General features: G+C 54.5%; 1 protein-coding gene across 1 annotated transcript; it reads right to left on the reverse strand.

The window, feature by feature from the left end:
* Nucleotides 1–1087: 1087 nt before the first annotated feature.
* On the reverse strand, nucleotides 1088–5282 carry LOC121477549 (basic proline-rich protein-like). Its single transcript, XM_041731968.1, has 2 exons — nucleotides 5103–5282; nucleotides 1088–3538 (listed from the first exon to the last, which is right to left on the reverse strand). Exons 1-2 carry the CDS (start codon nucleotides 5280–5282, stop codon nucleotides 1088–1090), a joined length of 2631 nt encoding a protein of 876 aa, XP_041587902.1.
* Between the last annotated feature and the right edge of the window lie 7234 nt (nucleotides 5283–12516).

Consider the following 12516-nt stretch of genomic DNA (forward strand, 5'->3'; position numbering starts at 1 on the left):
TATGGGTGATTCTGATGCACCTCAAATTTGAAAGCTGCTGACCTAGCTCAGCGGAAAGCATTTGCATTAAACAAGTAGCCTTGTAAAACTCTTTGAAAACAAAGTAGAACATAAATGTCGACCTTTATTTTTAAGCAGAATGCTTGCTGTGTGGCTACTAATTGTCAGCAAATTCTCGGAAGCAGAAATCATCACATCCGAATATCAGTTTACTAATGAATTTCTCTTTAGCTCCAACCCAACGCTTGAAAGTATAGGGGTTGATGGGATCCCTGGGTGGCTCAGCAGTTTGGTGCCTGCCTTTTGCCCAGGGTGGGATCCTGGAGTCCCGGGATCGAGTCCCACATCAGGATCCCTGCATGGAACCTGCTTCTCCCTCTGCCTGTGTCTCTGCGTCTCTCTGTGTTTGTCTCATGAATAAATAAATAAAATCTTAAAAAAAAAATAAGTATAGGAGTCGAGAACACACAAGCAGGCTTTGGGGTTATACCAGCGTTTGGGTCTCGGCCGTGTCAGTGGCTTCACGTTGCCACACCTCAATTTCAGGTGGAGAAAACCGGAAGCAGAGAACTTCTTTCACAGGGTTGTGATGGGGAGTCAGTGAGCGACTAGGAGTGGGGCGTCTGGCACAGCTGCGGGAGCGTGGGAGCGCCCAGGGAGTGGGAGCGGAGGGAGTCACCATGGCTCGTCACCCCGTGACTTCAGTGCGACGCGGCTGTGATCGAGGCAGGATCGGAAACAGAATCAGCTCAATGAGGTTTCTGTGGCCGTGTATTTGTTCCAGGGGGAGGATGAGGTACACATGCATGTGTCTCCGCTGGAAACTACGATCAGGAGCAGCCCTGGCGGCCCAGCGGTTTAGCGCCGCCTGCAGCCCAGGGTGTGAGCCCGGAGACCCGGGATCGAGCCCCACCCCCCGCCGGGGCTCCCCGCGTGGGGCCTGCTTCTCCCTCTGCCTAGGAAGTAAATAGTATCTTAAAAAAAAGAAACCAAAGTCCATGTCTTGTTCCAAAGCGGTCACCTGTACCTGGTGCTTTCCTTTCTTCATTTGTTTCTGTCGCTTAGAGGTAAACGGGCTGTCCCCGGGCTACGATCTCACAGAAAAGTCAACGCCCTGAATGGGGGCCGGTCCCGCTGCAGGGCCTGGGCAGCCGGAAGCTGAGATGTGGGTCCGGGGGCTGGTGCCGTCCCTCAGGGCAGGGCCCTCGTCCCAGCCGGAGCTTTTCTGAGACGAGTGTCGTGGGGACGGGCACGTGTCCTGGCGGCAGCCGAGAGCGTCGTCGTGCGCCTGTCGGGGCGCCCTGGGCCCTCTGTGGCCGTGGCCGTGAGCCCTGCGGGGGAGGCCTCCGGCGGCCGCACGTCCCAGGGAGAAGCTTCGCCCGCGGGCCCCGGACTTCCCGGCCCGGTCCCCGGGGGTCTCCGTCCTCTCCCGAGGCGCGACCTTCAGGTCCAGGTCTGTAGGGCGGGGGCGGGCAGAAAGGCCTCGGGAGCCAAGAGGCGAGTCCCAGCGGCCGAGCACAGGAGCGGGCGGCCCCACGGCGTCTGCCCAGGGAGCGGCGGGGCGGGGAGCGCGGAGCCTCCGCCCGGTGGGGGAGCGGTCGGGAGCGGTCGGGGGCGGTCGGGAGCTGTCGGGGGCGGTCGGGAGCGGTCGGGGGCGGTCGGGAGCGGTCGGGAGCTGTCGGGGGCGGTCGGGAGCTGTCGGGGGCGGTGGGGAGCGGTCGGGGGCGGTGGGGAGCGGTCGGGGGCGGTCGGGAGCGGTCGGGGGCGGTCGGGAGCGGTCGGGGGGCGGTCGGGAGCGGTCGGGGAGCTGTCGGGGGCGGTCGGGAGCTGTCGGGGGGCGTGGGGAGCGGTCGGGAGCGGTCGGGAGCGGTCGGGGAGCTGTCGGGGGCGGTCGGGAGCGGTCGGGAGCTGTTGGGGCGGTCGGGGAGCTGTCGGGGGCGGTCGGGAGCTGTTGGGGGCGGTCGGGAGCTGTCGGGGGCGGTCGGGTAGCTGTGTGGGCGGTCGGGAGCGGTCGGGGGAGCTGTCGGGGGCGGTCGGGAGCTGTCGGGGGCGGTGGGGAGCGGTCCGGGAGCTGTTCGGGTCGGTGGGGGGCGGTGGGGGGGCGGTCGGGAGCGGTCGGGGAGCGGTCGGGGAGCTGTCGGGGGCTGTCGGGAGCTGTCGGGGGCGGTGGGGAGGCGGGTCGGGGGCGGTCGGGAGCGTCGGTCCCGGGACGGTCGGGGGCGGTTCGGGAGCTGTCGGGAGCTGTTTGGGGGCGGTCGGGAGCGGTCAGGGGGCGGTCGGGAGCGGTTCGGGAGCTGTTGGGGGCGGTCGGTGAGCGGTCGGAGACTGTCGGGGGCGGTCGGTGAGCGAGGTCGGGAGCTGTCGGGGGCGGTCGGGAGCTGTCGGGGGCGGTCGGGAGCTGTCGGGGGCGGTGGGGGAGAGCGGTCGGGGGGCCGGTGGGAGCGGTCGGGGGCGGTCGGGAGCGGTCGGGGAGCGGTCGGGAGCTGTCGGGGGCGGTCGCGGAGCGGTCAGGGAGCGGTCGGGGAGCTGTTCGGGGGCGGTCGGGGAGCGGTCGGGAGCTGTTGGTGGCGGTTCGGGGAGCTGTCGGGGGCGGTCGGGGAGCTGTTGGGGGCGGTCGGTGTGCGGGTCGGGGAGTGTCTGTCGGGGGCGGTGGGGAGCGGTCGGGAGCTGTTGGGGGCGGTCGGGAGCGGTCGGGGGCGGTCGGGGGCGGTCGGGAGCTGTCGGGGGCGGTGGGGGGCGGTCGGGGGCGGTGGGGAGCTGTCGGGGGCGGTCGGGAGCGGTCGGGAGCTGTTGGGGGCGGTCGGGAGCGGTCGGGAGCTGTCGGGGGCGGTCGGGAGCGGTCGGGAGCTGTCGGGGCGGTCCGGGAGCGGTCGGGAGCTGTCGGGGGCGGTCGGGAGCCGGTCGGGAGCTGTTGGGGGCGGTCGGGAGCGGTCGGGGGGCGGTCGGGAGCGGTCGGGAGCTGTCGGGGGGGGTCGGGAGCGGTCGGGAGCTGTTGGGGGCGGTCGGGAGCTGTCGGGAGCGGTCGGGAGCTGTCGGGGGCGGTCGGGAGCGGTCGGGAGCTGTTGGGGGCGGTCGGGAGCGGTCGGGGAGCTGTCGGGGGCGGTCGGGAGCGGTCGGGAGCGGTCGGGGAGCTGTCGGGAGGCGGTCGGAGCTGTCTGGGGGCGGTCGGGAGCTGTCGGGGGCGGTCGGGAGCGGTCGGGAGCTGTCGGGAGCTGTCGGGGGCGGTCGGGAGCTGTCGGGGGCGGTGGGGAGCTGTTGGGGGCGGTCGGGAGCGGTCGGGGAGCTGTCGGGAGCTGTCGGGGGCGGGTCGGGAGCTGTCGGGGGCGGTGGGGAGCTGTTGGGGGCGGTCGGGAGCGGTGGGGGCGGTGGGGGGCGGTCGGGGGCGGTCGGGAGCGGTCGGGGGCGGTGGGGAGCGGTCGGGGGCGGTGGGGAGCGGTCGGGGGCGGTCGGGAGCGGTCGGGGGCGGTCGGGAGCTGTCGGGGGCGGTCGGGAGCGGTCGGGGGCGGAGCCGACACGCTGGATCCCGCGGGGCCCGCCGCTGGGGAGTCGCAGGGCAGGAAGGAATGGCCCCCCGGGGAGGTGCCCGCGCCCTCGCAAAGAGAGAGAAGACCCGGCCGCCCCCGACGCCCGCCTGAAGACAACCTGCCCCGGACGTTCACCGGGTTCCCCGCCCCAAACGGGAGCCCGTGGTGTTTCCCGAGTTCACAAAAACCGTTGTGGGGGGGCCCGGTGGGGTCCGGGCCGCAGGGAGGCCAAGCCGTCGACCGCAGGCTCCCGGCCACACTACACAGGGCCCGGCTTTGTTTCCATGGTAGGTGCTGACGCCTTCACCCCTTAGCCCCGAAGCCCACCTGATCCCAATTAACCATAAAGTTACTTTGCTTTGTAGCAGTGATGAAACTATCCTGACTGGAAGACAAAGGTGAAGACCTTCTATCTACCATGAGCCTGTAGAGGTATCTGAACAAACTGGGCACGCGATGTCTACCGCCTGAAACCGCTCATCTAGGTGCAGAGAGCAAGTTTTCTCGATTCCCCCAGGCCAACCTGATTGGTCTCTGTCCGACCACATCCACCAGAAAGAAAACTAAAAACAAGAGCACACACAACCCCGCTGCTCCCTCTACACCTATTTCCATTCTTGTGCTGAGTATCACCTTATAAAGCCTATAAAACCTTGGACAAGCAGGTGCCTCTAGCAGGGTGTTTCTGCCATGAAGATACTCTTCCAGTGTGTGCGTTCACAGGTGCGACAGTCCGCTGGTCACAGCACAGCACAACACCCCCAGACCAGGTGCTGAATCCGACAGGAGGAGTAAAGTCACAGGGACTTCAGAACGGATCAACCCAGGAGGGAGGGTTGCCAAAGGGGCCCTAACTGTGCTGAGTTCATACATACCCCCTGTTGCAAAAACTTCACGTTTAAAATATTTGAAATTATAACTGCTGCCCTCAAAGGGTAAAGGCCAGGCTCCTGGGCGTTTCCTGGTGCTCCGTGGGATTCTTGGCCTCTACCTTCCTGACCTGGAGCATTGACACGGACTGGCTGGCTGGGCCCACGGGCGGGTCCTGGAGGAGCAGCCAAGAGGGGTCCTGGCTTCACACAGGGCAGAGACCAAGCATGAGTGTGAGGTGAGGGAGGGAGAGCAGAGTTGATGGAAGCAGGGAGGGAGCGCAGATCCAGACAGGGCATCCGGGAGGCTGGGGGTGCGGGGGCCTGAGCCTCATCATTCTCAGGATCCAGGGCTTTTCTCAAGGATCGTGGCCTGGCGCACGTGTCTCCACAGACATCAGGAGCTGGTGACTGCGAAGGCAGGGAAGGCAGGGTTTACGGGTCCCCCGTCGGTTGCAGTATGTCCTGCACCTGGCCTTGGAGACGCCGGGCTCTGGGCCCCGGGAGGCCTCCCCACCGCGGACTGCAGGGAGGAGCGCAGGCAGCCCTCACCCCCCTCACCCCCCTCACAGAGGATGCGCCTTGTCTGAGGGCTGCCTCACTGGGGGTGGGGGGGGTGCTGGTCTTGACTTTCTCTCTGCCGGTTTAGGGGGAGACACAGGTTCACAGCTCATCCCTCATGTTACGAGTCCAGTTAAAACAGACAAACCACAAAGCACAAAATGGTCTCTGACTTCTCCAGAAAGGCCTCTGGTGGCCGGGCCACTTCGCTGTGTACCTGTGACACTGCACCAGGGAATCTGGACTCTGGCCCGCGGTATATGCACATTCCTGCCGGGCCAGCTGCGGCCGTCACTGCACCGCCTGAAGGCAGGCCTGAGCCAGGCATGGGCGGTTGGGGCCGCTGGGGCAGGTGGGTGGCACATCGGGGCCTGTGACTGCGTGGGGCCACCCTGGCCTGCGAGGCAGCCCACTCCAGCCCAGGATCCCGCCGAGCATAGGAAGGGCTGTTCCTGCCTTGCCTGAGCTCCTGAGCCCCCGCATTTGAGCATAGTAAAATAGTCGTTTAATGCCACCAAGGTTTTCTTTTTTAAAACGTTACTGAAATACAACCCACATGCCGTGTGATTCACCACCTTTCAAGTGTACAAGTTAGTGACTGTCGGTCTGCTCACACGGTTGTATGCCCATTGCCATCACTGGTGTCAGGACACTTTCATCACTGCCACCCCTCCAGTCTCACCTCCCCAGGCTGTCACCTCCCTGTCCTCCCGGCCCACCTTCCGGCCGTGGGCAGGCAGTGACCTGTTTTCTGTCTCTGTACCATTGCCTGCTCTGGGCGTTCCACACAAATGGGATCGCGCAGCACAGTCTTCCGTGCGTAGCGGCACTCACCTGGCCTGCTGGTTCCCAGGTCGGTGCTGTAGCGCAGCGCTCCAGTCCTCTGGGGGCACCTGGGGCTCCGCGGCTGAGTGTCTGCCCCCCGCTCAGGTCCCGACCCCGGGGTCCCGGGATCCAGTCCCACACTGGGCTCCCTGCAGGGACCCTGCTTTGTCTCTCATGGATAAATCTTTAAAAACAAATACCCCTGGGCAGCCCCGGTGGCTCAGCGGTTTAGCGCCGCCTTCAGCCCAGGGTGTGATCCTGGAGTCCCAGGATCGACTCCCGCATCGGGGTCCCTGCATGGAGCCTGCTTCTCCCTCTGCCTGTGTCTCTGCCTCTCTCTGTGTGTCTCTCATGAATAAATAAATAAAATCTTTTTTTAAAAAAATCCCTCACTCCTATTATGAAGTAATATTCCATTTTATGTCTGTATCACATTTTACTTATCCATTTATCACTTGATGGGATTTGTTTAGTCTTTGTCTTAGCTCAGGCTGCCGTAATAAAAATGGCATAGCCTGGGTGGTTTCAACAATAAACACTGACTTTGCGCAGCTCTGGAGGCTGGGAAGGCCAAGGCCAGGGCCCTGGCAGACTTGGTGGCTGGCTCGTGGGTGGCTGTATCTTCTCTGCCGCTCCTCGCATGGCAGGAAGGGCCACAGAGCTCCCTGCAGCCCGTTTCTAAGGGCACGGACCCCATTCACAAGGGCGCCCCCCCCATGCTCCAGTCACCTCCAGAGGCCCCACTTCTGACACCACCACACAAACATTCTGTCCATGACACACTTTGGTTGTTGTGAGCCATACTGCGGTGAACCCTCACGTACAGGACTTTCACAGATGGACATTTTCATTTCTCTTGCACGTACGACTAGGAGCAGAGCTGCTGTGTCTTACAGTACCTCAGTTTCCCTACTTGAACAACGACCACAGTGTGTTCCAAAGTGGCTGTGTCACTTTACATCCCCGCCAGCAAAGCACAGAGGCTTCACTTTCCCTGTAACGTCGCCAATGCTTTGTGTTATGCACATTTCTCGCTGTGGTACGTTCCCTTTGTGGCTACTGATTTGGGCGGTTTTCCTTATGCCTGTGGGTCTTCTTCGGAGAACTACCTGTGCAGAACCTTTGCCCATGTTTTAATCGGGGAGTCTTTTTATTGTTGAGCTGTAATAGCTGTTTATATATTTTAGATAGGAGTTCCTTATCAGACATCTGACTCACAAGAATTTTCTCTGATTTGGTGGGTTCATCAAAACCCAAGTTTTGGTTTTGATGAAGTCCAATTTATCTGATTTTTTTCTTTTGTCGCTTGTGCTCTTGGTGTCTCACCTAAGAAACTACATATTAATCCAAGGCCGATGACTTATATCTATGTTTTCTTCCAAAGTTTTATAGCTTTTGCTCTGATATTTAGATCTTTGATCCACATTACGTTAATTTTTGTGAGTGATGTGGAGGGTCCACATCCATTCCTAGGCATATAGTATTTGGTTGTCCCAGTGATGATCATTGAAAAGATTATTCTTTCTGCATTTGCTTTAGCACCCTTGTGAAAAATCAGTTGACCGTGCATGTGAGGGTTTCTTTCCCTATTCTCCATTCCACTTCATTGATTTATATACTTCTTCTTATGCCAGCACCACCTGTCTTGATTACTGCAGCTTTGTAGTAGGTCTTGAAATCCTAAAGTGTGAGTCTTCCAACTTTATCCTGCTTTTTGCAAGACTGTTTTAGCTCTTCTAGTTCCCTTGCAATTCTATATGCATCTTAGGATCAGCTTATCAATTTCTGCGAAGTCAGCTGGGATTCTGATTGTGACTGCATTAAATCTGCAGACCAACGTCAGGAGTGTGGCTATCTTAATAATGATGCCTATTCTGAGCCATTGCCATGGGACATCCTTCTGTTTCTCTAGGTCGTGTTTCATCTCTTTCCACAATGTTTCATGGTTTTCAGAGTAGAACATTTCCTTTTTTTTTTTTTTAGAGTAGAACATTTCTCAGTTTACATTTATTTCTAAGTATTTTATTCTTCTTGTGCTACTGTAAATGGAAGAGTTTTCTTAATTTCATTTTCTTTTCTGAATGTTCCAGTTATTTGGTGGGGAGGGGCAGAGGGAGGGGGAGGGACTCTCGATGCACTCCCCACTGAGCAAGGAGCCCTAGGTGGGTTTCCATGGTCTCTGTCCCAGGACCCTGAGATCATGACCTGAGCCAAGTCGGAAGTCGGACGCTCAGGCGACTGAGCCACCCAGGTGCCCCCTTAATTTCATTTTCAGTTGTTTCATTGGTGCTCCACGGAGATAGAATGATTCTCTCTACATGGACCTGGTACCCTGCAGCCTTGTATTCCAGGGCAGTGGATACATGGCACGGCAGCCCCGTACTGACTACTACAACCTCTATTTTGGCCCCTCTCCTGTCCTGCTCTGTTCTGATACCGCAGGTGCATCAGCTGGGACGCGGCGGCCTCGCGGGGCTCCCTGCCTCGGTTGAGCCCTGCGGCCGCCCCTCTGGCTCCTGCTGCGGGGGGTGCTCTGAAGCTTGACCTCGCCCTGCTCACCGCCTGGAGCCCCAGGGACCGAGGCCAAGGACCTTCCTGAGCTCCCTGGCTGCCCCCACCGGGCTCTCCCGCCGCCTTGCCCTTGCCCGGTGCGCCCGCATCTTCTCTTCTTGAAGACTCTGCGCACTGACCTTCAACGACGAGGGCGTGAGCGGGGCCGGGGGAGCCCGCAGCCCCGGGGAGGAGGGAGGAGCGACCCTGGAGACCCGGGATCGAGTCCCGCGTCGGGCTCCCTGCATGAGCCTGCTCCTCCCTCCGCCTGTGTCTCTGCCTCTCTCTCTCTCTCTGTGACTATCATACATAAATAAAAAATTTAAAAAAAAAATAAAAAAAAAAAAGAAAATTAAGGCTGGGGACGCCAGGGGAGCTGGGGGGAGGGCTCCGCGGTGCGCACCTGCCTCGGGCCCAGGCCAGGACCCGGCTTCCCGGGATCAAGTCCCGCATCTGGCTCCCCGAGGGGAGGCCGCTTCTCCTCTGCCTGCACCTCTGCCTCTCATGAATAAACACAATTTTCAAAACAACATTTTTTTTCCGATTCGTTTCATGGAGGCTTCGCCTCAGGTTCCAAGGCTTTACCTGCTAAAGCGGACCGTTAACTATAGGTGCCAGGTTGCACAGCAGGTGCACTTCCTCTGCGTCAGTGCAGCTTTACATCTTCTGAACAAGGCCCCAGGTTCTGCCTCCCGGAATCCCTGGCAGCCACCATTCCATTACCTGCTCCTACAAATCATTCCAGGTACCTCATGGAAGTGGAATCCCGCAGTACCTGTCCTGTGATTTATTTCACTTAGCATGTCTCCCAAGTTTGTCCAGCTTGTCACACATGGTGAGATTTCTTCCTCCTGCCCAAGGCCTGATAATAGTTTCTGTATATAACATTAAAAAAACCCACTCACCTGTCAGCAAACATTTGGGTTGCTTTCTCATCCTGGTTACCGTGAATAATGCCGCACTAAGCTAAAATTCTGATGAGCACAGATCTCATGTTAAGTGTTCTCAGCACATACACAACAAAGGACACGAGGAGACTGGAGGTGATGGATCTGTTTATTGTTTGGATTGTGGTCATGGTGTCTCAGGTAAGCAGCTGCGTGCACAGATTTAAACGCATCAAATTGTGTCTATTAAAGATGTGCAGTTTCTGTATATCGTTTATACCTCCATAAGGCTGTAAGAAAAATGAAAGCAAGCTTAAGATGACGTGGAATTGGTGTAATCAGAATTCCTCTGGGTCAATTCTTGTAAGAAAAACCTCCCAGCAGCTCCCCATTAGACAAGTAATAGTATGCAGGGAAAGGGTGGAAAGATAAAATGTCCTTGAAAGTTGTAACAACCCACTGATGCCACTATTCTCAAATGACATACTTGTGGATAAATAATAACCTAAAAGTATGAATCTCGTGTCTAACTTAAAAATAAACAGGTATACAAAACTCCCTATTAAACTTATTACTTGAGTTTTAATTATAAAGTTCAGAGAAGGGATCCCTGGGTGGCGCAGCGGTTTGGCGCCTGCCTTTGGCCCAGGGCGCGATCCTGGAGACCCGGGATCCAATCCCACATCAGGCTCCCGGTGCATGGAGCCTGCTTCTCCCTCCGCCTGTGTCTCTGCCTCTCTCTCTCTCTCTGTGACTATCATAAATAAATTTAAAAAAAAAATTTAAAAAAAATTATAAAGTTCAGAGGAACTTATCAACACCAGGGCAAATAGCTTCCTTCTTCTGTAGCCAGGCATCTAGTAAATACACTGCATAAAGAAAAGACTTCAGTACATTTAGGGTTTTTGAACAAATCTCTGAGGACAGGGGTTATACCTAACCTTTGTGCTTAAGATCAATAAACAAACAGCAAGTATAACCTATTGATTGTGGACAGTTTCACTATCTCACCCAGCTGACATCTTACTATCCACTGGGTGTCTGGTAGCTTAATGCCTATGTTTGTTTGTTTATTTATTTATTTATTTGTTAAGATTTTTATTTATTCATAGAGACAGAGAGAGGCGGAGACACAGGCAGAGGGAGAAGCAGGCCCCATGCAGGGAGCCCGATGTGGGACTCGATCCCAGGTCTCTGGGATCAGGCCCTGGGCTGAAGGCGGCGCAAAACCGCTGAGCCCCCCGGGCTGCCCTTAATGCCTATGTTTAGCAGTAAACGAGACATGCAGTAAATAGAGAACTTTAGATAGAGCCTCAATCATACCTGAGTATTCATCAGACTTAAACCATGTCCTTACTTTTCCAATAAAAGTTTTGGGAAACTTAACTTGAAATATGACTTTTAGAGAGCTGTATAATCAAACCAACGGGAGAAATTTCTATTAGTCTAACTTGAAAAAGGAAAAAAAAAATCCATAGATTTAACTTGAATTCTGAGGCTTTTTTTTTTTTTAATTTTTTAAAATTTATTTATGATAGTCACAGAGAGAGAGAGAGAGAGAGAGAGAGAGAGAGAGGCAGAGACACAGGCAGAGGGAGAAGCAGGCTCCATGCACCGGGAGCCCGACATGGGATTCGATCCCGGGTCTCCAGGATCGCGCCCTGGGCTAAAGGTAGGCGCTAAACCGCTGCGCCACCCAGGGATCCCTTTTTTTTTTTTTGAGGCTGTTTTTAAAATAAAGCTTGTTAATGACTTTTTGCATGATGAACCTAATTTTTTTGGTATTTATAAACATTTGGCTGTACACATATATTTCTAAACTATCAGTGTTAGAATTTACTCAGATCACTGGTAATACATATTACTAGGATGTTCTTGAAGTTCTTCCTTCTGTGTAGTCAGCTGTCACTTTTTTTCTAAAAAGACTGATCAAAAGATAAAGGTAACAGACATGAAACTCACACCATATGACAAATGGGAGTGTGCCAGCTGCTGCTAGCTGCTCGTGGAGGCAGTGTATATTTTATAAATATCTTGAAGTATTTCATTTCAAGGATATAATGCAGTTCCTCAAATACCACACTAGTCAATAGCTGAATTAGCATTTAAAAGCACTAAGTTCTATGTCACTTAAACACAAAACAGGTAACTGAGTCCTCCCGTAACAACTTATGTTTCCAAAGAATTATTAGGTCCCACTACCTAATAAATATCACAGAAAAAGAAAGTCACATTATTTTCACCTCGTTCAAATTACAAAAGTATATCAAGAAAACTTTGTCCAAGAAAACTAAGAAACAATGTAATACAATTCTAAAACATTAGCTACCCTTTTGAAGACTACACTAAATACACATCAATTATCACGGCCACTAGAGCTTTCATTATTTAATTCCAAACTTATGTCAATATTTAAATAACTTAATAATTTAAATAATTACTTCAGTCCCACTACTCCTCTCTTGTGCCTTGCAGTCTGTTCTCAACAGCAGCAGCAGCCACAGGGATTCAATGTTTTTAAGGTATAGTTTCTCATCATCACCAAAGCCTTTTATTTTTTTATTTTTATTTTTTTTAAGATTTTATTTATTCATGAGAGAAGGCAGAGACACAGGCAGAGACACAGGCAGAGGGAGAGGCAGGCTCCATGCAGGGAGCCCAACGTGGGACTCAATCCCGGGTCTCCAGGATCATGCCCTGGCCGCTGAGCCACCCATGTTCCCCACCAAAGCCTTTTAAAGCAAACTTTTGCCATTTCATGGTTTGAAGATTTGTAGAATGAAGTCATTATATACATTAGCTATGTAAATTCTGACAAAGCAAGAAGTGATTAAATTATTAAACTAAGGCAATGATAACATGGCCCTGGATCAATACTATCAGACATTCTTTTTTTTAATTAAGATTTTTAATTTACTTATTCATGAGAGACACATACACAGAGAGGCAGAGACACAGGCAGAGGGAGAAGCAGGCTCCCTGCAGGGAGCCTGACACACTAGATCCCGGGTCTCCAGGTTCCTGGCCTGAGCCGAAGGCAGATGCTCAACCACTGAGCCACCCAGGCGTCCTTATCAAACATTCTTAAAAACCTAAAATGTTAGGTTTACTTTGTTTCAATTGCTACACAATTACCTTTGATTAATTTATCTTTAAAGTTTTTGGTTTTTTTTTCTTTAAAGTTTTTGAATAAAAATATCAAAATATTTGAATATTTTAAAATTATTAGAAGGGTACTAACAATTTTCTGACCTATTTTGCTGTTGTCTTAATAAGTTCAAAGAAAACAAAATTATACCT

This window comes from Vulpes lagopus, chromosome 2, assembly GCF_018345385.1.
Source record: "Vulpes lagopus strain Blue_001 chromosome 2, ASM1834538v1, whole genome shotgun sequence".
In the NCBI taxonomy this organism is placed as follows: Eukaryota; Metazoa; Chordata; class Mammalia; order Carnivora; family Canidae; genus Vulpes; species Vulpes lagopus.